Below are 24,538 nucleotides of genomic sequence, written 5' to 3' on the forward strand. Positions count from 1 at the left end.
CTTGTGGGGGAACTGGTTATGACTCGTGCTCAGCCAGCTTTGAAGCTCCACCAATGGAGCAGTGGTTTTACAATTCGGAGAGAACGCAGCCGTGAGGTATTTTTCTGTCCATTTAGACAAGTAGATAGTTTCAAGCCTTAGTTAACCAGGACTTAAAGGAGAAGTACAGTTTCAACTTCTGATGACTTCCCTTCGGGCCCACTCCCCACCCCCTATCACCTTCTCCTGCCCAAAACTCGGGTCTTCCTCACGCACCGAGACCTTCTGATAAAATGCCACCACAGAGCCAACTTCAGTTTGTACTTAAACATTTGTCAACATGGAATGGCTGTCGGGCATTCGGTGCATTCTCTTAGCCAACGCCAGAACAGAGAGAGAAGCAGCCAGGGTCAACTCACAAACAGATACAAAGCAAAGAGACAGAGAGACAGAAATTTAGAGGCCAGTCACCAATAAAGATGGAGAAGGGTGTGAAGATGCTCCCAAATTGCAGAGCCTCTAAATGCATGGAACCAAGCGTTCAGTCACTCTCTCACTCTTGGATATAATGTTCGGTTGGATGGCATTTTCTTACACGCTGGTAGGGCTGGGCTCTTTCCATTCAATCCCAGCCATTATCTTTGATCATGTGAGCTAGTTCAATGATGTATTTGCCTTCTTTATACTTCTGGCTGCTTTCAAAAGCATGTTCCTAAAGAAAGGAGAAAGAATGAGATCAAGGTGATGTTTGAAGCTTAAGTCACAGTTACGGATCAGATCTGGGAGTGCTGGCACAAGTCTTCGCCTTGTCTACAGAGTAAAACAGTCAAATTCTAGGTTCTCCTGTTGGCTTTCAGGAAATTTTTGTTGGAAGAATCTTAAACCCTGCTTCTACCTGGAAAAAAGGAGTAATTGGCACCATGTAAACATGTAGTTTTCTGTAGGCCAACGGCAACTGCCCCTTGAACTATGCTTTAGCTGATAAAATCCGCTTCTTCCTAGTGTGGTCTGAGAATTTATTAATGTTTGTTAAGAATGAAGAGGTCTTCTGATGCAACATGCTGTAAAAGCACTACCATCGGGAACAAGATGGATTATGGCAAACTTCGTGTGGAAATGGAGTGAACGGGCACCGAGGGACGAGAAGGACCCACTCTACACAGATGCGTGCTTGCAGCTACAGAAACACACAGTGCTTCAACACTGCAGAACTGAGGAAGCGAGGAAATCTATGGGATCCCCAACCAGGAGGGATTCCCGTTATTGAGGTTGCATCCTCAAAAGCGGTTCACCTATGCCCAGGTGTGCTGTTTGCATGCATGTAATGCATATGAAAGAATGTTAATTCTATTGCTGGAGAGGCTTCAGCTTACTGCTATGTTTATGAAATATTGTATTTTGTTTTACAATAAACTCAATTTATGTACTTAGTGTCCTTCTCTGTTTGTGAGATCCATGCTGTGTTTCTGCATGGATTCCTACCGCATCAATTTTTGATGCTTTATTTTTTATAGCCTTTCGACCGATTTGTTAAAGAGTATTTCTGTCCAGAGGCCACAGAAACAATATATGTTTTGTTCAGACACTGGTCAAAATGTTTTGACAACCAAGTACGCTGCGTGCCTCCTGAAGCAGAAATTAGGTTGTAGCAGAAGCCTTTATTTGAAGGTAATTGAATTTATGAAGAGCAAGAGACAGCAAACAGATAAACTCATGTTCAATAGCATTTCCAGTGAGAAGGACACAGGATTAACAATATACAGGTCATTCTATTATTCTGGTATCATCTGCGAAAAAAGACAATATGAACCACAAGACTGATTGAAGTTATCCTCATTTATGTTAAATCTCACTAAGGTACACCCATCAAAACCAAGCCCACAGTGTATATTCTTAGTAAAAAAATTCATCAGCCACAAAGAGCTCCTGCTCTGGCTGGATGCAACAACCAAACCACAGGAGAGAAAATGCAAATGCAGGAAGGGAAAAAAGACGTGGCTACAGACCCTACAGACCAGAATCTGCATTTCTGGTTCCCAAGTTAATGGTCTTTCCACGAGATCACGTTACCACACACACACCTTCAGAAAGGGCTGGAGCAAAGACATCCACAGGAAAAACAAATAATACTGATACTCACATATTTCCAACCCAGTGTGGTTTTGCAGTTTTCACAGTAAATATCTGCAACCGCATGTAAGCCTGTTAATAACACCCGCTCCTCTGCAGGGCCACAACCCACGTTAACTCTGGGGAAAAAGGAGAGATGCTCCCTGTTAGCGTGTCTTTCCACAGCAAGATGCTACAATGAAGCTGACAGCAATTTTATTGCAGTATTTGAAAACATAAGGACGAAGTTCAGGATACCGAGTACCACAGCTGTGCATGAAACAAGGATCTCTTGCAGTTCCAGAACAGAATGAAAAGGTAAAACAGAATTTTATTCAAGTAAAATTCTATAAAGCTTTGAACGGAAGATTAATAACATTCTAGTAAATTGCACTAATTACACATTTGAAAAAGATTTTCATTTTCAAATTGATAAAATGGTACTTTTACTTTCCCAAATGGAAACTTGAAAAATGTAACTGAAATCAGCAGTTCTTCTGAAAGACAACCCAGCAGTGATCTCACCAAAACTATTTTCAGTTATTGGGAAAATTATACTTAATTTCTATGCTAGCTCTGAAAAGTAAGTTCATATTTAGATATCATTTGTTCTCTACACTTATGAAACTCTGACTCTTTGGTCCAACTACGTTCTCTGAGAAGAGAATGACTCATCCGTTAGCTCTTATTTCTCAATCTGATGACAAAAAACCACCTTTTCCTAGCTGCTTATCTGAAACCTCAACATAAAATCAAGTATGAATCAGTGCTATTTCCTGCTTCTTTCTCCAACCACTTTCAGCAAGCTCTCCAGTCTTAGGCGGAGGTTTTCTAAAGGAAGACTATCCTTTTGTTTTCTTCTTCACAAGGGTTCTCTTAAATCTATCCTAAGAGATGCAGAGGAGACACGTACGAAGTTATACTCACACTGAATTGAAGAGGTATGCTCGTCCTTGGCTTCCTTGAAAGGACTGAAAGGCAAGAAAACAAAATTCAGTTGGCTGGTTGATAGGAATAGGCTAAACCAGGACCTGCCCTCCATGACTCCATTAATGGTAGTTATAGCAACTGTTAGCCAGGGCCTGAGAAACGCACATCGTTCCACCCTTCGAGATGGAAAGAGCAAGCGTGAACTGTCAGGAGGAGATGAGCACTGATGAACAGAGGTCTTGTCCTGCAGACGGGAAGGGCGCAGCGGCCTCCAGTTCTAACGCCTGCTCATTTCGCAAGGCGCAGTGGCAGCCCATTGGGAACTTCACCTGATACCACCAGCACTTCCAGTGCCGTGCAAGCCTTGAGAGTTAAGATGTTTTCTCTCTTATATCCCATCAATGTCTATTTTCACCTTTTCAGTTCTGTTTATGAATTTCACACTACAGCCTCAACCTTACCTAATGCAGTCTTGCTGCCAAATATTGATTTGAATCTCTTTTTCTAAAAACAGGGTGCTCACGGAGGCTTCCCGTTGCACTTGACAGCACATCGATTCCCCTTAGGAAGAGCGCACAGATGGATAGTGAACCAAACCGAGAGATAGGGACCTATCTGTGCAAGGTGCTGTGCACAAGTACAACCTCTACTCTAGTGGTTTTACAAAAGACCTTAACCTTGCCGAGGTGTCTGCAAGCCTTCATATTCCCACTGGTAACCCGACAGATCTTCAGGACTGGATCTAAACATCAGATGAGATACAATTGGAGAGAGATGAGCATGGACAAGAGAGAACCACAGAGCAGCAAAACCACACCAGAAAATCACCAGTCGTGGCACATCCTCTCCAACCCATGTTTCCTCAGATCTTATAGCATCACCATGAAAAGACCGTGTTTTGAAGAGAGCGGGGCAATGCCAGCCTCGCAGGACACTCTAGGTAGCCGGGACAATTCCACGAGCTGGCAGACTCCATTTGTGTCAAGCCTGTAACGTTACTCCATGACGGTGCCTCGTTTACACGAGCTGGCTCACACATAGCAAGTCCTACCTACATTTTTAACGCACATTGACAAGCACACACTGAATTAAATGTTTGGTGCTCACGAGCAAGAGCACAGTTGCTCTCAACACATCAGTTAACTTATGAGGTACCTCAAGGAACGTATGCACTGAGGGGCAAGGAGCTGGGAGAGTTAAAGAGCAGCTTTTCTGGACCACTTAATCCTTTACCTTGCACCTTACCAGGAACCTTGGAATATTTAATGGTTTTCTTAAAACCTCAGCTTCTACAGATGAGCAATGATTTCAGACTAAATATCCTTAAAAGGAGGGAGACGGCGCTTTGAGAGAAAAGAGCAACAGTCAATGTTTAGCATCCCTGGCCCGCTAACACAGGACATTTGTTAAGACTGACCTGGGGCAGCACAAACGTGCTCTCCCCGTGACACATAAGGCAATCTCGGGGAGGTCCCTGCCCTTCCCAGGTTGTCCCCTTCCACCAGCCCAGCCCTCGGGACGCACCCCTACGCCTGCCCGACCGCTGCCTCACAGAGAAGCAAAGTCAAAGCCATGGCCGAGAACCAGCAAGCCCATGGATGGATCTGGCCCCCCTCTCCTCCATCCACACACATCTGCACTGATCAGCTGCCTCCTGCACACTGAGGAGGCTGCTGCACGCTTCCAGTTAACAGTCCTAATTCCCAGAGCTGGGGTACCAATCCATTAACCTTTCTTGGGTGCTGCCTGGGTTAACGGCAAGCAGCTCTGTAACAGCCTGGAAGATGTTCTCTCCATCCTGAGTCCTGTTCATGTGAAAGGCAGAGACGGAAAATTCACTTACCAGCAGGAGAGAACAAAACACATTAGACGTGATTTAAAACTGCCCTGACAAGACAACAAGTACAGCCTGTCACGGTGGTTAGCCTGGTGCCCTTCTTGGTGTCACGGTACTCTCCAGAAGTGGCGAAGGTCCACTAGAAGATCCCCAATTGCAAGAACGTACGCAAAAGGCTCCTTACCATGGAGCAGAAGTGCCTCTGTGGGCAAACACAACGCCACGGGGCGTGCAGGCAGGGAGCCACATCCAGCAATGAAAGCTGCCTGTGAGGTCTGGATGGCAGCAAGGGCTCTGCCAGCTATAAAATCACTGCCTGGCGAAAGAATTGACTCAGTCCTGAAGGAGTAACTGTTCTTCAGAGGAATCTGAAGCCCAATATTGGTTGCCACCCAGGGCACAGAAGAGCCACTCTGGATTCAGAGAGGATGCCTGAGGCACTTGGATATCTCTTTCAGTCAGACAAAAGCAGTGCCCTGAGGAATGCCTCTTTTCTTGGGCAAGAATTAACTAGGACACATGGCTCAAGCACATTTGTGTAATTGCATTTATTAGAGAAGCTTCTTTTAATCTTTCTGCAGCACTCAAATTCTTTGTTATTGTTATTGTCAGCTGGCTGATACCCCACAAGCCAACTAGGTCTAGCCTGACTGCTACAAAACACACACTGCATTGTTTCAGCATCCTGTGTGGTAAAGTAGGAACCCACACAAAGCTGATGCCCCTCAGGCCAGAAAGAAGAGTCCAAGCCAGACCCAGGCAATGCTGCACCTTGCTACAGCAAACAGCCCAGGCTGCAGAAGAGGGATACCAGCCTGGAAGGATGGCCTGTGGATGGGGTACAGGGATGAAACAGAAGGTCCCGCAGCAACATGTGTGCCATCAAAGCAAAATGAAAGCAGATGAAGCTTGCTAACCATCCAGTCCCTTCCAGTAAATACTTTTCCATAAACACCAAAGTGACTAAGTTTGCCAATAACAACAACCATGGGAGCAAAGTTTTTATTGGTACAGAAATAGGATTTTCCATTACTGCTGTACAAAGGCCTGTCTTTAATAAACAACAAAACCAAACCCATCAGCTCTGTGTTTGGGGCTCACTGGACACTATTCCAGCCCACTCCCAAGGGACAGTAGCATCCTTTCAGAGATGCCCTTCCTTCCAGCTCAAGCCAGCACTTTAGGGTATCTAAGGGCGGTCACTGCAAAAAAAAAAAAAAAAAAAAAATCACATTAATTATCTCCTGCCCAAGCAGAACTTTTCAACTTACCACTGCTTAGCTTTCAGTGCTGCTGCCTCTCTTAATATTCACCCTCCAGCTAGCTAAGGATTTGGCAAATCATACAAAAAGAAGCGAGAAATGTCTGGCAAGCACCTCAAGTTCACCAGTGCGTTTGCCCTCTGCAAGACTAAGCTGACTGCATCTTTGTAAAGGTAGCACAGGCAGGTTTTATCTGGGTGTTGTAACCTCAACATTTTCTGGAGATGTTCCTTCTCTTCTCGCACTCCAGAAAAATTGACACAGGCTGTAATGGGCAGTATGAAATCAGAAGAAACAGATCTATTTATACACAAACAGATATTTTTTTCTTGGTTTCGGGTTTTTTTTATTATTTTATTTAAGAAACACACAAAGAAACTTCCACAACATGCTTGGTATTCCCCTGAACAGTGACAATCAGCAGTAAGACCTGCTTTCTATGCTGTGCATTTTTTCCTATGTAGATTTTCCTGATACACATTCCAAGGTGTATCTCACACACACACACACTTATAAATCCAGACTTTTTATTCTCTAAAACAACAGCTCCTGGCATCACTCTCCAGTTGAAAGAAATGGAAAGGATTTTTTTTGTTGTTGTTTCCCACTGAAAGCCCAAGCACATATTTTTCTCTGCACTGCTAACACTCAATGTCTGGCTGGAATCACATCCTGCCTGAGCCCTCTAAAAAACAATACACGCTTTTGAGATGCACAATACACAACAGCTTTCTCCTCCTGACTACTGACGTTCAAAAACCTTCCCCGTTCCTGGGTGCTCCACTCAGCATGGAGGCATCTAAGAGCTGCAGGGCCTAAGGAGTGTGGATTTGAGTACCCAGGTGGGAAACCACAAGCCTGGAGTCAGCTATTTGGCTGCAGATCCTCGCCTGCCAAGCCGTCTCTCGTTACAGCAGAAGCTCCGTGTTAAGATGCCTTTGGCAGCTGCTCTGGTTTAAGAAGTTCCTACCACCCAATTACAGACACTCATTATGGCCCCCTCAGCTGTGCTGATTCCAAATTAGATCTGTGAAATCATTATTTTTAAAAACAAATGCTTGGTGGGGGGTGGGTGGGTTTGAGGGACATAGTTTTTTCTCCTTGTACCATATCATGAAATCCAGTTTAAAGGGCAATCACACAGACTACTTAATAATCACAGTATGAGGGCAGACACAAGTCGTTCAGAGTAGGAAGTTCTCAAACTGAATTTGCTGGCAAAGAACCACAGCGCAGAACTGCAGCTCTAGTGACAGACAGTCTGCAGGATAGGGAGTTTGGGTTTCACAGACGCTGTTAAACCAGATCTGCCGCAGACGGAAGCGTAACACGCAGCCAGCACCTAAGAAGTGCCAGCTCCTTTGTGGCAGACACGTTCTGCTCACTAAGAGATGGACTCAGCCTGCAAGACTCAAAGCTAAATCCTTATATATTCAACACCCATGACCTTGGGAGCTGTCAGTTTGGTTTAGTCCACTTGTTACATTCTGGCCTCAATCTGAAGTGCTGAATCTACTATTCTGTTTGCTCCAAGCAAGATGCATGACTCCTTCACAGCCTTCTTCAGTGGAGCAACAGCACACAGGCAACCGCAGACACAGAGAAGGGCTATGCCCCTCCATCACTCCAGCCTGTTTCACGTTCCACCGGCCTTCCGACCGCCATCAGACCTTTGCACTTGCACATACAAGCTACTGGTGACTGCTGGAGACACAGAAGGAAATTTTTAGATTCAATCCGTACAGTCAGGGAAAGGCATGAATTCTGAATGTGCTCCAAACACGCCTACACACCATACCCCTTTTCCCTAGTACCTACAGCTTCTCATTCACTGCACAGCCCACTCAGCAGTTCCACATGCTGTACAGATGATAGGATTAATACCCCAAGTCTTTGTGATGGCATTTGACAATAGGCTGAACACAAAAAGAGCTGGCTGGAATCATCTGGAAAAATAGGAAGCAGTTGCCAGGACTAAATGGCTACAGACTGATGCTCGTTCTCTGCAGACTGCAGCAGGGAAAACCTCCACCTACCTACATCCAGCTGGCAGCCTTTTAAGAAACCAATAAAACAAAAATGAAAAGGTGACTGGTCCCAAAGAGGTACAAGAGGAAAAAGGAACAGAGCGGGCCCCTCCATGCTACGCTCTTGAAAGCTACAAATAATTCTCACTGCAAGGATGCAAACAGGAACAGAGGGCCCAAAGCCACCTCCAGAGATCAATGGCAGTGGGCACATCCCAGGCAATGCGAAATCGCAGCATCAGGAGAAGCCAAATGACCACAGCCATCTGGACTCTTCAAAAGAGAACATGTTCTCTATGCTTCTGATATCCCCACTGGGACAGAGCAATTCAGAGTAAGAGAAACAGTACTACGGACTCCAGGGTTTAAGAGGCACTGAAGTCTGTGAGAGAAAAATTCATCCCATGACCTATTCAGAGATAGCTCTGTTATCATTTACTTCCCATCTCTACGTGCAACTTTTGTTTTTAAGCTACTAGTCATTTGCACAACATTGCCTGTAGGATCTACCTATTCTTGCTGCTGATTTAGCCTTTAAACACCTAAGGATGAAATGTTCTCATAAAATACAATTTGAAAAGGGAGAGGAGACCTTTAAGGTACACACAAGGGTGCGTACAAAGATATGCTCCAAAACACAGGCTCTCCTCACACTCATCCTGCTCCCTCTAGCATAATCCCATTTCCTATCAGATGCTATCCCACCTAACAATCAATATCACAGAGAAAGTTCTGCCTTAATGGCACCTTTCAAGCCCTATTAATTATGGCAATAATGATTTGATTAAAAAAGGTAAGCCCGGCAATGTGTTTAAAGGAACCATTATGCCTGGTAACAGCACTAGGTGCACGATGACTCCAAGAGGAGGTTACTTGTGAGTCACTGCATGTGGAAAGTAAGTCGGGAGAACTTAACTATGAAAATACCTGCTGCAGATTCTGGGGGCTGCGCTAGACAGTGCGAGCCATTTCAACCATCTACTTGTACCATATTCAAGTATTTCCCAAGGGAGCACGAGTTCAATTACTCGGTCCCTGTATCCACACAGACTACAGAGACCTCCTCAGGGTTCATTAATTCCACCTTGTTCTTCCTCACAGAAGGGACAGTCAATGATTGGATTAAATGGAGATTCAATTTTGCTCCGATTATGCGAGATACAGACCCATGTCAAGGGAACTGGTTACATTATTCCACCTCGTGCACAGATGTGACCTTACCCTGTTCAAACGGCGTTCCTGAGTTTTAATTGAGTTTTAACATGGGTTCTTAATGCTATTTAAAGCCCAAAGTCGATATGGAATTAGTGGACCAAACTCATCTCTGAAGTAATTCAATTAATTCAGCACGGCCTTATTCCCCAGCAGTTTACGTTGCTGTGAGATTACACAGTGAATAACTATGAGTCTGCTGTGTTTCATCCTAGGAGCAGCTACATCTGAGCAGTTTTACACTGTGTCTATGTCGCAGGTTATGCAGTCTGTGAGAAGGGAAGGTGCATAGACTGGAAAGATGAAAGATCTTACTACTTTTTTTTTTTTTTATTCCAATGAGAGATGCTATTACTATTTTTTATTCTGCCTCCTGGCAGCAGCAGGTGTTTGTTCAGCCCCCTCCGTCCCCGCACATCCAGCGCAAGCAGGGGCGAGACATGTTTCTGATAAGAGGCTTTAGTCCTAACAGGAACCAGCTCAGCACTTTCACCGCACAGGACAGGCAGGGAAAGACTGCAGCCAGGCAGCGCAGAAGGTCTGAACGCACACCCACAAAAATACCAGCAGGCTATCCTGGTGGCATCGCCTCTGCCTCCTGTGACATAAATTCTCTGCTGCTTGGAAAAGGCCACAGGATGACACTGTCAGGGAAAAGGTGAACGGAGCAAGTTATCAGTGACGGAAGAACCTCAGGCTTCTGCTACATCCCGCTTTTGCGGGAAAAGCATCAACTCCTGCTTTGTGTGCGGGAGGAGAACCTCACCCCTTAGACCCAGCAAGTCCTCTACGCCCTGTGCCAGAACCAGAAGAGGCTGAAGGGCAGACTTTCCAAAGAGGCTAAAATAAGTTAGCTGTCACTGCCAGCTGAAGCCATCTTCAGACCTACTCGAACCTACAAGAGTCCTTTAGTGCCCACACAGCTTTCACACCACACACTCTGCTGTGCTCTGAAATCAGTGTTCCAGTGCCAGCCTCCCCCCTCCTCATCCTTAAAATACCCAGCTTGGCTCAAAATTCAGTCCGTTAAATATGGACTTAGAACAGGGGTTTTTGTTTGTTTGGGGTTGTTATTTTAAGTGAGATTTTCTCATTTTTCATGTTTCTAGGAGTTGAAACTAAGAAAAACCAGCACTGTTCACAGGACTCCCAAAAACGCTTAGGAAAAAGTATCATGAACCACAAGAGGACATTCAGCACACACTCTACAGCGTTCTCTCTGTAACATCGACGCTGCTCAGGAAGATGAAGACAAACAGGACTATACAGATGCCCGATCCCATCAGAAGCGAGCCATGAAGCACTGCTGTCCTGATCATCGAAGTGGTTCTCGAACACACGTCAGCACAACACAAAGGTGACACCAATGCTCCTGTGGGGCTGTGTTGCTCCCAGGCAGATAGCCTGTACAAACTGATTTAAATGGGGCAGGATCCCAGAGCAAATTCCCAGTTATTAATTCATTTGTCAGTATGGCTGTCCATTATCACCAGAGGGGAGAGCAAGATACTTCTTTCAAAGGGAAATTTTGTATTGTAATTGCAGAAGAGAGATCTCTTCTGAGGCTTTGCAATTAATGAAGATCAGTATTGAGGGAAATACAAATTGCCTAAAACTGAGGGTTTTGTTTTTCCTCAAATGCGTGGATTTCTAACACAATTTAAGCCATCACTCTGCTAAGCTAAAGTCTGAAAAAAGCTCTATAAAGCATGTAAAAATTCAGAAAGTAGTTGCAAACTGCTCCATTCCCGTCTCCCTCCAACACGCCTGGCAGGCTGCCCTCCAGACTAGACTCAGTTCAAATGCGACGCTGTTACGTCTCATCGTGTTATCATGAGGCCTGTGCTATTCAGCCTCCTTATTAAAGCCCTGGGCTCCTGGACTCTGCTCTTATTTGTTTTCAAATGTGCTTCTAGCCCACAGACTTCAAAGTGAAATTTCAAAATGTGAATGCTAAAGGCACAAACAACTTAAGGCAAACAAAAAATACACCAAATTTATTACTTCTATAAAACCTCACAATATTTTGGGGCTTCTCTTGTGATTTTGATGGCCTCTGGTTGCTGCTGCTGTTGTGCTCCAAAACTTGACTTTAAAATGAAAAAGGATGGGAAAACTGTGGGGAAACAAAGCAGATACAGTATTTACTTTTAAAGGCAATCACTCTGATTTATTTAGGGGGCACAGAAAACCAGAGCAGCTTCAGGACATGGATCCCTCTCTTCTCTGCAGCCCAAGGAAGGAGGACAGATGCGTGTGACTAAACCCAGCAGCCCACAAGAGAGCAGGGAGCATGGGCACTGCATCAGGGAGCGACCACTCCCTTCCTCGCCTGTTCAGCTTCCCTCTGCCAAAGGAAAATCCATGCCTGCATTAATGCAGCACTGGGCAGACCAGAGAAAGAAGGGCAGCAGAGCTTTTGTGAGCGTGGGTGGCTGTCACATGCCACCACTTGAGATCAAGAGTTCAAGATCTACTGGAGGTCTTGCAGATTGGAAGGGAATTTAGCATCAAGTTCCTTGACCAGGTCCAGTCATCTTCTTGTGGGGTATATACTTCTCCTCAATCTCTTCCACGGCTTCTGCTGCCAGGGAACAAAGTGCTGTATAATACACATGTATAGGGCAAGTAGAACTCTCTTCTACCTCATGGGAAACCGACATCTTTTGGTGGGAGAGTTAAGAGAGATCTAGGCTTTTCTAATAATCTCCACCAACTTCTGGAACTACACATGGATTGGCACCAGACTGCTTAATTGGGCAAAAATAAGAGCAGGTGCATTGCCTAAGGAGCATTTTTAACCCCATGGGACAGGAATGTGTCTTAGAGAGGTGCTTCATTTCCCACATAGAGCACTCCAAACGATAAGCCAAGACAGCCCACAGAAACAGCACCGGATTAAGGAGAGGAAGCCACAAATTAATGTACGCAGAAAGACCACAGGTTAATTCCTGCTGGACAACCAGTAGAAGAACACTCACAACAGAAGACCAACATTTACCCAACATTAAACCAAAGAAAACGACCAAGGTATGCCTGCTGGCAGAAGCGATGTTTTTTCATATGAAGTGCACCAAGCTCTACCCCAGAGCACTTCTGAGAGCCCTGGAGAAGGGCAGTGCCTGAAAGGAGACGGTATCCTCCACATTCATTGTATGATCTAGGTGACATGGGATGGGAGAAGGAAATGAAAATCCACATCTTTCAGGCCTTCATCCTGGGCCTTGGGCCGTACTGCTCGTCAACCCTGATCCCTTCCACCTCCACAGCTTCATTCCCCAGCCTGCAGGAAGTTCAAAGGAGTTGAGATAACTCGAGTTTGGCACCTCTGGCACTTCAGTCATCAATGACATCCATTGAACGCAAGCCTTTACATTTTGGTATGTAAAAATCAATATGGAGAGAAGCACTTTGTTATTTACTGTGAGAAACTACAGAGGATGAAAATAAAGCGGAGTGGTGTCTTTATGGACACAGAGAGACGAAAAATGCATTTTATTCTGGTGAATCTGCAATTGCTGCAGCAGCAGCTGTGGGGTTTTTCCACCATTTTTGAGTGCTGCTAGACAGCAGCACTGTAGGTTGATGCTTGCTCAAAGCATCCAACAATCAAGTCCCCTTTATTTCCACATTAATTATTGCTAGTGCATGGGTGTTAAGAGATAAACACAAGACAGAACTGGGACGGAAGATGGAAACTGCTAATGCTACAAGTTATTAAATTAGCAGCATAACAGTGACTGTCCATATGTCAGTGGAACACAGCATTCCATTAATACAGCCACTAAGCTCACAATAGCACCAATGCTGACAATGACAGCAGACTTGCTTTTCAGCAAAAGCCGATCTGTCCAGGGCAGCAGCTCTTCTCTGTCCTTGGATAAGATCCACTGCAGTGAGATGAAGCCACCATATGTGCACCTTACTGGTGAGAAGTTTCATCAAAAGTTATCCTTCATTGTTCAATCTGTTGCCTAAATTCTGAATGTTCATCTCTACTATAAAACAAGCGCTACGGTACTGAAATTAGTTTTATTACTGTGGATGTGCCCTCCATGAAAACTGAATAAAAATGTGTGCACCAGAGGACAGGTCCCCAGACATCAAGGTCTCCCAGCCATGCCAGAGTGCAGGACAGGCCCTGAACCGTGAAGCAGAAAACGTGTGCACTCATTCCTGCATTTCTCCCCAGGCTCCCCGCTCGGACCTGGGCTGGAATTGACGTGTTCATACTCGAGATACTCCACAAGCAGCTAAGCTGAATCTGACTTTAACTCACACTTCCGTCACAATCACTGCTGAAAGGAGAGATATCACCAGAAATCTTCAAATTCCAGGTTTCAGGTAAAGACTGTCTCAGTTTCTACCTTCGTTATTGCTACTTATTCTGGCAGTTGTGATTTCCGTGCAAACACACAGAGTACTTTAACAGAAGGCACTCTGGGCGGAGTTTCCGTGTGAGCTCAAGCTTCAACCCTTGCCCGTTTCAGTTCTGCTGGCTGAGAAAAACTGTCAGGCCAAACACCTCCAACAGACAGACGCTGAGGCTCCTCTCCAGGAGAGGCCAGACACCTAGAGAGATTTGTTTCTTGCTGGCAGACGTAACAGCTCCCCTAAAACAGACGTGAAGCCCTCTGATAGCATTCCCTGCTACTATAAAATGAGACTGTAATAGAAAATATCACAAGGGACTCCTCCTGAGAAGCAAGGGTCTTCTCACCAAGATGTAGTAGGTGAAAAAGCACACACACATCCCTACCATTTGGCCCCCCACTCATGTGTGCATGTGACTGAATTACAGATTAAACCAGCGGTCTCAGAGTTGTGAGACTCATATCCGCATTCTTCCTGGGCTTGTTCTTGCTACTGTAAATCAAATTTGAAGTACACACCTGCATGGCAAGTTCATAGGGCAGTTCACCCCATCAGCAAGCCTTCCAGCCCACTGACATTTCCTCCTCCTCCACCTGCAAGGGCCAACAACTGAAACACCCATCGAACCCAGGAAGGCTGAGACCTGATCAACTCTGTGCTCCAGTTGTTCAGCATTTGCAGTAGTTGCAGCAAAAACCCTGATGATTCACTGTCCTTCGTCCCTGGCAGCTCCCTGGATAATAAATGGGAACAATATTTTATGTGTGCCCAGGTTATCAATTCTAAGGCAGAGGAAGAAGCAGACAAAAGGAGAGTTATTTCCATAAAGAAAGTGATGGATTAGAAAAATCCATTTTTACCCTGTCCCTCCTCCTCGAGAGGAAAGTCTAAACTGTTTTGAATTATTACCTTTTTCCTTCATTTTTGGAACAGAATGAAATATTTTAAAAATCACATAGCAATTAATTGCTGTATAAACACAATTATACAATGAGGTACAAATTACCTTGGGCTCCTTCTATTAAACAACCACATTCTGACTAAATAAGAGGCTTGATCCTGACTGTCTTCAGATCCCATTACGGACAGCAGGAACTGAGGGAGCACAGTGACTTGCTGGGTAAGCCCCCAGAGGAAGTAATTACACGGGACAGAAAGATCTAATTTAGGTAGCTGTAACTATGGAATAGGTACTACAAATACCCATTATGCAGCTCAGATTTCATATCCTGACTTTCTCCTGCAAAGGGCATTTCTGTTTGTTTATTCCCTCTCAAATAAAGGCTGCTCAGAGCTGACGAGAGGTACTCAAATGACAGTCTTTGAGACCCAGTCCCCTCCTTCCTGCTGCAATACAGGCCTGCAACAGCAAGGACAGCAAACGCCAATGTGTCTAGTAAAGGTCCTGGGGATGAGTTTGATTGCAAGACTTCATCTCTGCCTAATCAGTGCTCAATCTCCCGGTCAAAATGCTGAAGGAAAAGGCTCCCATTTAACAGCTTTGATGACACATTGTTCTACTGAGAACTGAAGTCCTCTCAACCCTCATTTAATTTAAAACTTCATGGAAGCCAAGAACTACAAGACACCTTACCACAAGTGCACAGCAGTGAAATGGGAAGCCAAAAAACCCCACTCTAATGAATTCTCACAGAACTGCTTGGCTGTTCATCACTTACAGCTTGAACTCTAGCAATATTTGCAATTAAGAGCAGGCTCTGAATAATACCTGAAAGTGACAATTCATTAGGGAACAAGAGTTGAAAAGCAGGATCCAAGAGCTACTGGACAGCTTCTAGAAATGTGCATAAAATTGATAAACTGGGTGCATAAAGAGCTAACAGCAAATAAATGAACAGAAGCTTACCGTGCAGTGCTGAGCCGGTAAGACTAACAGAATTACGAAACATGAATGCTGTAAAGATGTTACTGCTGAGGCTGGAACAACGAGACCGGCCCCATTTCCATTCCTAAAAAGATGTTGAAATGCTAAAGATGTAGAAAAATGATGCAGAACTGAAAAAATAGCATTGCATCATGACAAAGCTGAATCTGTTTAGCCTATCAAAAAAGTGATCAAGAGTGACCTTGGTTACTGTATACCACAACCTTTTATAGGGAGAAATAGTAGGTTCTGTACATCGATTTCATTAGCAAAAGAAAGAAAATAATGGTCAATGACAGGAAGCACAAGCCAGACAAATCTAAATTCAGTGTCTCTGATTTTTAATAGTAAGGATGATTAACCACTGGAAAAGGAGAGCAGTGAATTTTCTCTCTTGAAGTCTTCAAATCAAGACTAAATGCTTTCTCTGAAAAACATGCTGCGATCATGATGAAATACACTGGCCCATGCTCTTCAGGAGGTCAGATATGATGTTGTTGTAGCTCCTCCTGGTCTTAAGGGTTCATTACCATGAAGCTGGGAACTTAAATTCATAATTGGGAAGAAACAAGATCTACTTTTGAAGCAAGAAGAAACCCTGTGTAATGAAAAATAGTAACAACTTTACCCATGAAAAGGGAATACCACCTCACCCCAAATACAATTTTTTTCCTATGATGGAAATGCAGTTTTTTCACTTGACTAGTCTTGGACACTTAGTTTTTCTTGGTCTCTTCCTTTTTCCATGAGACTAAAGTTCTGAAACAACCACGTCATAGTTTTAGGATTACTGTTTTAGCTTGTGTGCATGCCCCCCCCAGCAAATAACTTCATGTTTTCAAGGCAAACCGACATACAAATATCAGCTGGTTCATGAGAAGTAAAGAAACTAAGAACATTACACACTGCCTTGCCCACATACTCAGAAAGAAAAAAGAAAAAAATCCACCAGCAAACCAAAACCCCCAAAAGACCAATAATTGCTGCTTACTTCACCTATACATGGTGCACCAAATGCTTCACAGTAGCTGAGTTCATCCACAAGTTATCTGAAAGCCAGCACGAAAGTTTCAAACCCTTTACGATCCCCCAGTTGCAACACGAAGCAAAGTTTGATGCTTTCAGCGTGCCATAAAGCTCACCAAGAAGCTGCTGTACCAACAAGCTTGGGCTCCAGCAGTCTGCTAGCCAGGGAAGCAGCGAGGCCACAATGACTGGGAGCAAGGTTTGCTTATAAATCTTGCAGCTCTTGTCTGAGAAGACAGAAGAGAGCTGCTAAGCATTCCCCAGCTAACAACTGAACCCCAAGTGGGAAAGTCAGGCACATGCAAGTTCTCCACTTTTCCTAAATTCTCCGTGCTGGAGGAGCTGCAGCCTTTTGTGTTGAAGGATTTCACATTCATGTTCAGTAAGGGTCCCGAGCAGACATCAAAGGAAAACATTAAACTTCTTCGGCAAGCCCTAGGCTAACTTCAGAGGATACATCACTGCATAATGTTTAGCAGTTGGAACACAGTAATTCATGAAAAAAAGAAACTGCAGGATGCCCACAAGACATTCCCTACATATTTCCATAATCAGGGACATTTCTGCTGAATTACTGTTCACATAGCAAAAAAAGTCAGCAACCAAGGCACTAACATGGCAGCGATTGGCCGGTATCTTTCTGCTCTTGTTCCCATCCTTTTTCTCCTGGACACCACGTACATGTGAATTCAAACAGAAAAGGCTGACAAACAGTCTCAATAGCACAAAGTAGGTAGAAACCAGCATCACATATGCCACTTTGAGAAAGGATGCTATTTACACTGCTGAACATCTATTATGTTAGCTCTTCCCCCAGGCCCTACTAGAAAATGATGCAGAAGGCACATTTATCAAGAAAAGCCCCTCTATCTCCTTTCTGGAGAGGTTTTGCCACCATTGACTGGTGGCAAATGCTCATATATGGCTGTGATGAAAGAACTGCAGAAGGCCTCAGGGAGATGTTTAAAACCCAACTCAAACAGATAAAAAGATGACTATTTTAAGTTTGCCTGGGAAAGTTTCTACACCATCTACACCACCAAATCTATATTTTTCTTAAACATTCTAAAAACCATGGGATGTTGTGCTTGGGAAGGATAAATGTAACAAGTACCTTTCACTTAATTTTTGGCAATTGGAAGGCATTAAAATATGTTTTTTAACTACAGTCGCCTGGGATGGTATTTTTGTTTTTACAGTAAAGCCAAAGAGGATTAGGACACACTGTACTAATTCATAAGAGCAGACAGTACTTGCTCCAAAGCTTTATCTTCCAAGAAGACTGGACAAAACAGCAGCATTTAAATTGTACAGGTGGAGAAAGGAGGAACTAAGGCGTTAAGTGATTTATTCAAGGTCACATGGGAATCTATTGCAGGGCAAGGTTGAGTTCCCAAAGTCTCAGTCCACTTAGGCATTGGAAAACGCAATGAAACAAGAGTATGTACTAAATTTGGCACAGATTTTAAAATGATGCATTGCTACAAGGGAACAAGAACCTCCACTCATGCTAACCCAGACACCAAAGGAACATATAAAGGAAAACTAGTTATTCACTCCACCCAATCTATCCAATCACCTTATATTTCCTAAGTCAATAAGACGTTTCTTGGCCAGACGATCTAACCCACAATTTAGATCTTACTACAAATCAGACATACTAAACCACTTTCTCCCTCCGGCTGCAGAAGATAAAAGGCCAAATAAGCAGGCAACATTTTGGTAACTGGCTTCATGTAACAGCTTTGGATTTTCTTAAAAGCCTCAGCATCGATTATTTTCTTTAAATAGCAATGGCTTATTGAGAAACCTTCTACCCATTTTAATGCTCAAGGCTTTCCTTAAGTAGAAAAGAAAGCTAAAACTGCCCTGCCAAGGCATATTTGTCAAAGAGTTTCGGATACCCGGTCCTGGCAAAACACTTTGAAGTCAGAGTAAGTTAACACTGGTGCTGAAGGGCTAAGAGGGGAAACTTGCAGATGAAGAGGGGAAACTTGGAGACGAAGAGGAAATAAAGTATGGACTGACACAGAACAACACTGGGATTCAGCTCCAGCTTGTATTTCAGCCAACGGCATGAGCCAATGCTGCAATTTGTATGTATCCAAAGGAGCTAAAAGCTCATGGCATGCAAAGCAGCACAGCTCTCATGTGGTCTCCGCACAACTTGGGGCAAAAGGAATAGAGGAATTAATTTCATCAAGCCAAATCACCAACACCCTGCTGTTACATAAAAGCCTGTTTTCTGGGGAACGTTTCCAAAGATGGTGTCATTTGGGCTGTTTTGATTAAAGTGACACAGTCAGGTTTAAGATAGGATACACTGCAGACTGAGAAACACTCCCATTTGAAAAAATCTCCCACTCCCTTTTCAATCCTCACAGCACTTGTTTCTTCCTTCCGTTTGCCACATTTTCGTATGGAAAACAAGCACGGCAATTGCACTGCCTGGTTCTCAGATGCTAATATAAGGCTGTGATGAAAGAACTGCAGAAGGCCTCAGGGAGATGTTTAAAACCTAACTCAAACAGATAAAAAGATGGCTATTTAAGTTTGCCTGGGAAAGTTTCTACACATATTGGAAACCCTTTGAGGCACGGACTGCCCTTCTGTTCTTAGTTTAATAGCCAGTTGTACAAATTATGATTGCACAATTACTTTTATAAGGTTTTCAATTATACAAAGAATGTATCTTATTAAGGTTTATAACTCTGAGAAATAACGCCTAAAACCCCAAACCCTTTGCATTCAAGTTGCATGACCCGCTAGTGCTCCACCAGCAATGCGGTCCCAACATTATTACAAATTTACGCCATAGTCTACAATGAACTTTTAGAAAGAGCAGATAGAAGCACCATAGCACACTGTAGTTAATGCTTCCACGATTCAATACACTTAGCCTTACATTCTGCTTCAGTACCTTCCCCCTCGTGTCCGTATTTTAGCAGTCAGCATTCTTGGGCAGTTTCTGCATGCCTCAATGGCTAGAAGCTCAAATTCCAAGCAGTCTGCAGCACTGGCATTGCCCTGCTAGAAGCTACTTACCTGCAAAGGTGACTACATTGCACAGCTTACCCGAAGGAGCACAGACACGGAACAAGGAGGGGAAGAAAGTGTCAAAGGGGAAACCACTGCCCATGCATAGCCTTGCGTTTTCCCTGATGGGGACCAGATAGGTAAAAAAAAAAAAAAAAAAAAGCGCACAAACTCTAATCTACCATAAAAACAGTAAGTAAAAACAAGTCTCCTTCTTTATGCAGTAAAGCATCTTCTGTGTCTAAACACAAAGCCCAGGTGGTAACAACTCTCCCAATGAAAAGGCAGGGGAGTGACTACCCCATGTGACAGATATCTCAACTGAGCACAGGAGCCTAAAGTCACACAGCTGATCCAAGAGGTTGAATGTATTTCACATCCAGACCAGGGCACAGTCAGCTGTTGGCATTTACATTTCAAAACTTCTTTCTGTTGAAGAAATGTACAACCTCCTCCTCTTTAAAGGCTTGAGGCTTTGCAGTCCTCAAGGACAGCTCTGCCAAGAACCACCACAACTGTACCAGAACAAGGGGAGCCCAGAATGACTCAGAGGTGATAGACAGACAAATAGGAAGCCTGTCTAATCAGAAACTGCAAAAAACAAAATTGTAGCAGTCTGCAATCAGCATTATTCGTACCAAAATACTTAAATTGTTTGGCATGGAGACATCATCACAGAGGTACACATCAACCCGGCCCATGCAACAACCAAGAGAAAAAGGAAGGAGACAGCCTCCAAGGAAGACGGCAGGTCTGAGCACACAACACAGAGAATCCAAAAGGATCTCCACAGCTGCTAAGCTGTCAACTCTTAGTAAGGACAGATGCCCTTGGTGCAAGGTGACTCGTTCTAATCTTTTCTGTGCAAAAAGGAAGACGGGAAGCACTACACACTTTCTAATGGGCAGAGCACCTCTGTCCCTTGTGATCCTGGCCTTTCTCTCAAGGATGCTCTAAGAAACTCAACTGGTTTAAATTGCACACACACACACACACAGAACTCAGAGCGCAATGTCCCCTCATCTCAGCTAATAAATCTTATGGTGTGTCTGTTTTTTCTGAACACAAATTTTATAAGCTGAATAAACTTTATGGAACAGCTGATTGCCAAGGCAGCCAAAGCCTGGAAACCTGCCTGACCACAGCCAGGCACTGCAGGCTCCAGCAGACACTCTGAGAAAGTCTAGTTTTTGCACTTCAGAAAGAGAGCCTCTTACTGGCCTGCTCCCTCTGCATCAAAGGCCTTTGACTTACTGGCTCTGAAAGCTTTTAATTTAGCTTATCCTTAAGACCCTCCTCCTTGTGATCAACAGATCAGAACACAAGACACAATCCTTCCACCCTTCCCAGCTCAGAGCACATCCTACCATCCATCCCTTACTTTTTCACTGCAAAGTGTCTTGTTAGGAGACTGGCAAAAATATGAGGGTTAGAGGGTTAGAGCAACAGCTCATCGGTCTTTGGAAAGCTGTCTTGCATTTCGGTAGAAGCATGAGAGAACCTTCCCTTAAGTAGGGGCTTTAGTGTAGTCACTTGGTACAGCTCAGAGCTTAACAGACAGAACATCTCCAGACACTTTGCCTCCAAATCATGATCATGCATCAACCCTTTGGCTATGCTGACAAGCATGTATGTGATCAAGAAGTATTGGAAGGTAATTTACACAGTCTTGGCCATTAGTTAGTGCAGTTTTACAGCTGGAAATGAGAGGAAGGACACGGTATCATGGGAAGAGACAGACCACCTGTAAGCACTCGAGAGGCCTGAATTTGGAAACTGGTCCCCTACAGCTATTTTCAAGATCACTTAAAACAAAAATGGCAGCTCACAAATAGACCCTTTAGGCTGAGAGCCCACTTTCCAAGCAAAAACTGCAGTACCGGCTAAGGCCAGGCACTTGCACACCAACTGACCTGCAGTGTGAGCGAACACACCCTTCCGCTCCCCGGGGAGGAGGCGTTCGCCCAGCACCTGCGGCTGAGGTCATGCACGTACCTTGGAAATGAGCTCATCATGGTTGGCAAGATGAGCCCTGCAGTGAATGCAGCTGTAGGTCCTGTGGCATGAAGGCAGATATGCCTGGAAAGTCTTGGACCTTGTCATCTTCACCATTGGAGCCACTGAGCGCTGCGTGAACTCTGGGGTGGCCCAGGAAGCACTCCCGCAGGACGGGTCGCACGGGAAACACCGGAAGACACAGGTAAAGGCCGTGGTTTGGCAGGTGATGGGTGTGGGGCAGGCTCCACACGCTGGTGACCGCTTCAGAGGAAGAGATTCAGGCAGAGGGAATGGGGGACTTCACACAAACCTAAGTTCAAAAAAGAACAGAGACAAAACACTCAGCTCACAAAGGCTACAACGGCCTCCTAGCCCGCAGGATGATCTAGCCTTTGATGAGAGAGCACAGAAGAGTCAGAGCAGCCAGGAGACAGGTGTGATGTCTGCGGATTAGATCAAGAAGGACAGAGTTTTATTCACAGCTCAGCCACTGACTTGCTGACTGCCCTCACATCTTCCTGCTTCTGTTATCTACCATCTTCCTATCGCTCCAACAGTCGCAATCTCTATTCATTCTTCCAACACTTAATAGATCTGGAAGTGACTACAGAGCCACAAAGATGCTAAAAAGATTATTTTCATCAAGCCTAGTCTCCTAAACACGTCTGGGGAACTGCACACATCAAGGTCCAACTCCGCACCACCCCTTGGAGAAGCTGGGCTCTGTTAGCTAGAGAGAAAGCCGGGACCCAGAGTCAGCCCTCCTGGATGCTGTCGTGTGTGACTCGCTGACGCGACATCCCGGAAACCCACAGGAAAGCTGGGACCTGGACGTGGGTTTCCTCAGCCACCAGGAAAGTGCACGAGTCACTAAACCAGTTCTTCTCTCCATTCTGCCCCAGTTTCCACATGGGAAATGGAGAATTACTTCATCACACTCTCCTTTATAACTCCCTACAAGCTCTGATGGTAGAAGCTACTCTATGAAGTGCACTCTGGTATATTTTTTTTTAAACTCAGAACATCTGACAGCAGTCAAAGCAAGGAACAGCCTCCAAAGACTATTCTCAATAGCAAGAGACAGTTAAAAATCCTATTCAGGATGAAAACACCTTTTTACTATCCAACGTCATCTGACAGAACCTGCAAGGCAGCTCAAGTCTGCGTCTTTTTTTGTTGGCAGAAATCAGTTTTTCAGATCTCGCATCTATAAGGCTTACCAGCTACAAACGTTTCTTCTGAGGATGGAAGAAGCGTAAAGGATAAAGAAGGAGCTCCCCTCCCTCCCTGGTACATGGCGTGCATGCGTGCTCTAGAAATTAATCATGAACTCTGGTTGCTCCTCCCATGAGGATTTTCCTTTCCATAAAACATGTGATTCTGTTCACCTACTGAGTCTGCACTTTGTGTATCAAATACTGGAACAATACCACCCCCCATCCCCGCCCCCCCCCCCCCCCAAAAAGAGAAACACAAGAAATTAAAAACCCCACACCTGACCTGCAATGGAAATTTCTGAAGTGGATGAAACAGAAAAGGACAACTTAAGAGCTGGTCTCTAAGCTGGTGTGAGTAACTTGCCCGAAACACAGCTGATAATTTTCTAGGTTAGAAAAAAGCCAGCCCAGGTCACTATGCTGCTACACTGCTAAAATAGCTCCCTGGAGTTTGCACATTAAGTCGGCTCTGCTGCTGCTCAGTAGGACGTGCCTTCCCAGACAGTGCACCAGCCACACGCCCAGTTCAAGGTATGCTGCAGAGAGCTGATGGACTGGGACTATTCTAAGCAAATGCATCTCTCTGGCTTGCTAAAGAGGAAACTGTCGAAACAGCAGGATGGAAATCAGAAAGTAAATTGGGCAACTGAACGCAGGGCCCAAGAAAATTATTGTAGGAGACAGTCCTGCAGAACTGATAAGCAGCCCATTTAGATGATCTCTTTTGCCTAGTGTTAGCATCAGTCAGAAGCACCTCACTGTGACAAAACTGCCCAAGTCATACTGCAAACAACAAGAAAAATCAGACTGTGAATCCATTACTGCTGTCTGCTGGAAAGCCTCACGTGTAATCACTGTCAGACAGTGAGATCTGCAAAAAAACCTCGTCACTTAGGTACCAAAGCACCACTTATAGAAGCCCCTGTCTTCAACACTTCTGCTCCTAAGTCTTCTTGGCACTGTTGAAAAAGAAGATTCAAGGTATCCAAGTTGCTTTAGCGTTTGTGAAAGCATTAACCCACTGAACCTACTGCCAGCTGGACAAGCCCCAAAAGCCAGGCACGCTATCTGCAAGCTTTCCAGTAAACAGTTCCTACAAGCACTATACTGGAGGGCTGTCCTACGCTCATGTGGGCACCATTGGGTGTAGTCAAAGGTTCATTATATTATGACCGTGCACAGTGCTCAGCAGGAGGCAGACACCAGTAAGACAACAGCATACCCATTTTTTTCTTTTTCTGAAATATTTTTCTGCTGCTCTCCAGAAGGCAACTCCCTTACAGTCAAATGGGAAAAAAAAGTGTCTTACTCATCCGGCACAAACTGCTGATAAAGCATATCTATCATGATCATAATAGTCAGCACTTACATAGCACTTTTCATCCTTAAAGCTCTTTGCAAACACTAACTAATCAGATTAACCTTTTCCAATTAAAGTTACAGTGAGAGCTTTGGAAGACCCATCCTGACACAGAAGGGTTCACTTTCCAGCTTGTTAGGAACTAAAACTGCTCTTGTTCAGTCAAATGGGCCTTGCCAGGAATTTAGCTGGCCAATCTGCAGCTAAGCACACTGCCTTGTACACTTTTTAGCACATAGCTGCATCTCTGGATTTCAGCAAGATCTTTTAAACTAGCTGCAGAAGT

At 44.5% G+C, this 24,538-nt stretch overlaps 1 protein-coding gene across 1 annotated transcript; it reads right to left on the bottom strand.

Annotated features, from left to right (window-relative positions):
- Positions 1-601: 601 nt before the first annotated feature.
- YPEL2 (yippee like 2) lies at positions 602-21,972 on the bottom strand (the record flags this gene model as incomplete). The annotated part of the gene is made up of 4 exons (XM_082008393.1): positions 21,673-21,972; positions 3,016-3,059; positions 2,120-2,228; positions 602-691 (listed from the first exon to the last, which is right to left on the bottom strand). Exons 1-4 carry the CDS (start codon positions 21,787-21,789, stop codon positions 602-604), a joined length of 360 nt encoding a protein of 119 aa, XP_081864519.1. The 5' UTR covers positions 21,790-21,972.
- Positions 21,973-24,538: the final 2,566 nt, after the last annotated feature.

The sequence above is a fragment of the Phaethon aethereus genome (assembly GCF_964289735.1).
Source record: "Phaethon aethereus genome assembly, chromosome: 19".
NCBI classification, from domain to species: Eukaryota; Metazoa; Chordata; class Aves; order Phaethontiformes; family Phaethontidae; genus Phaethon; species Phaethon aethereus.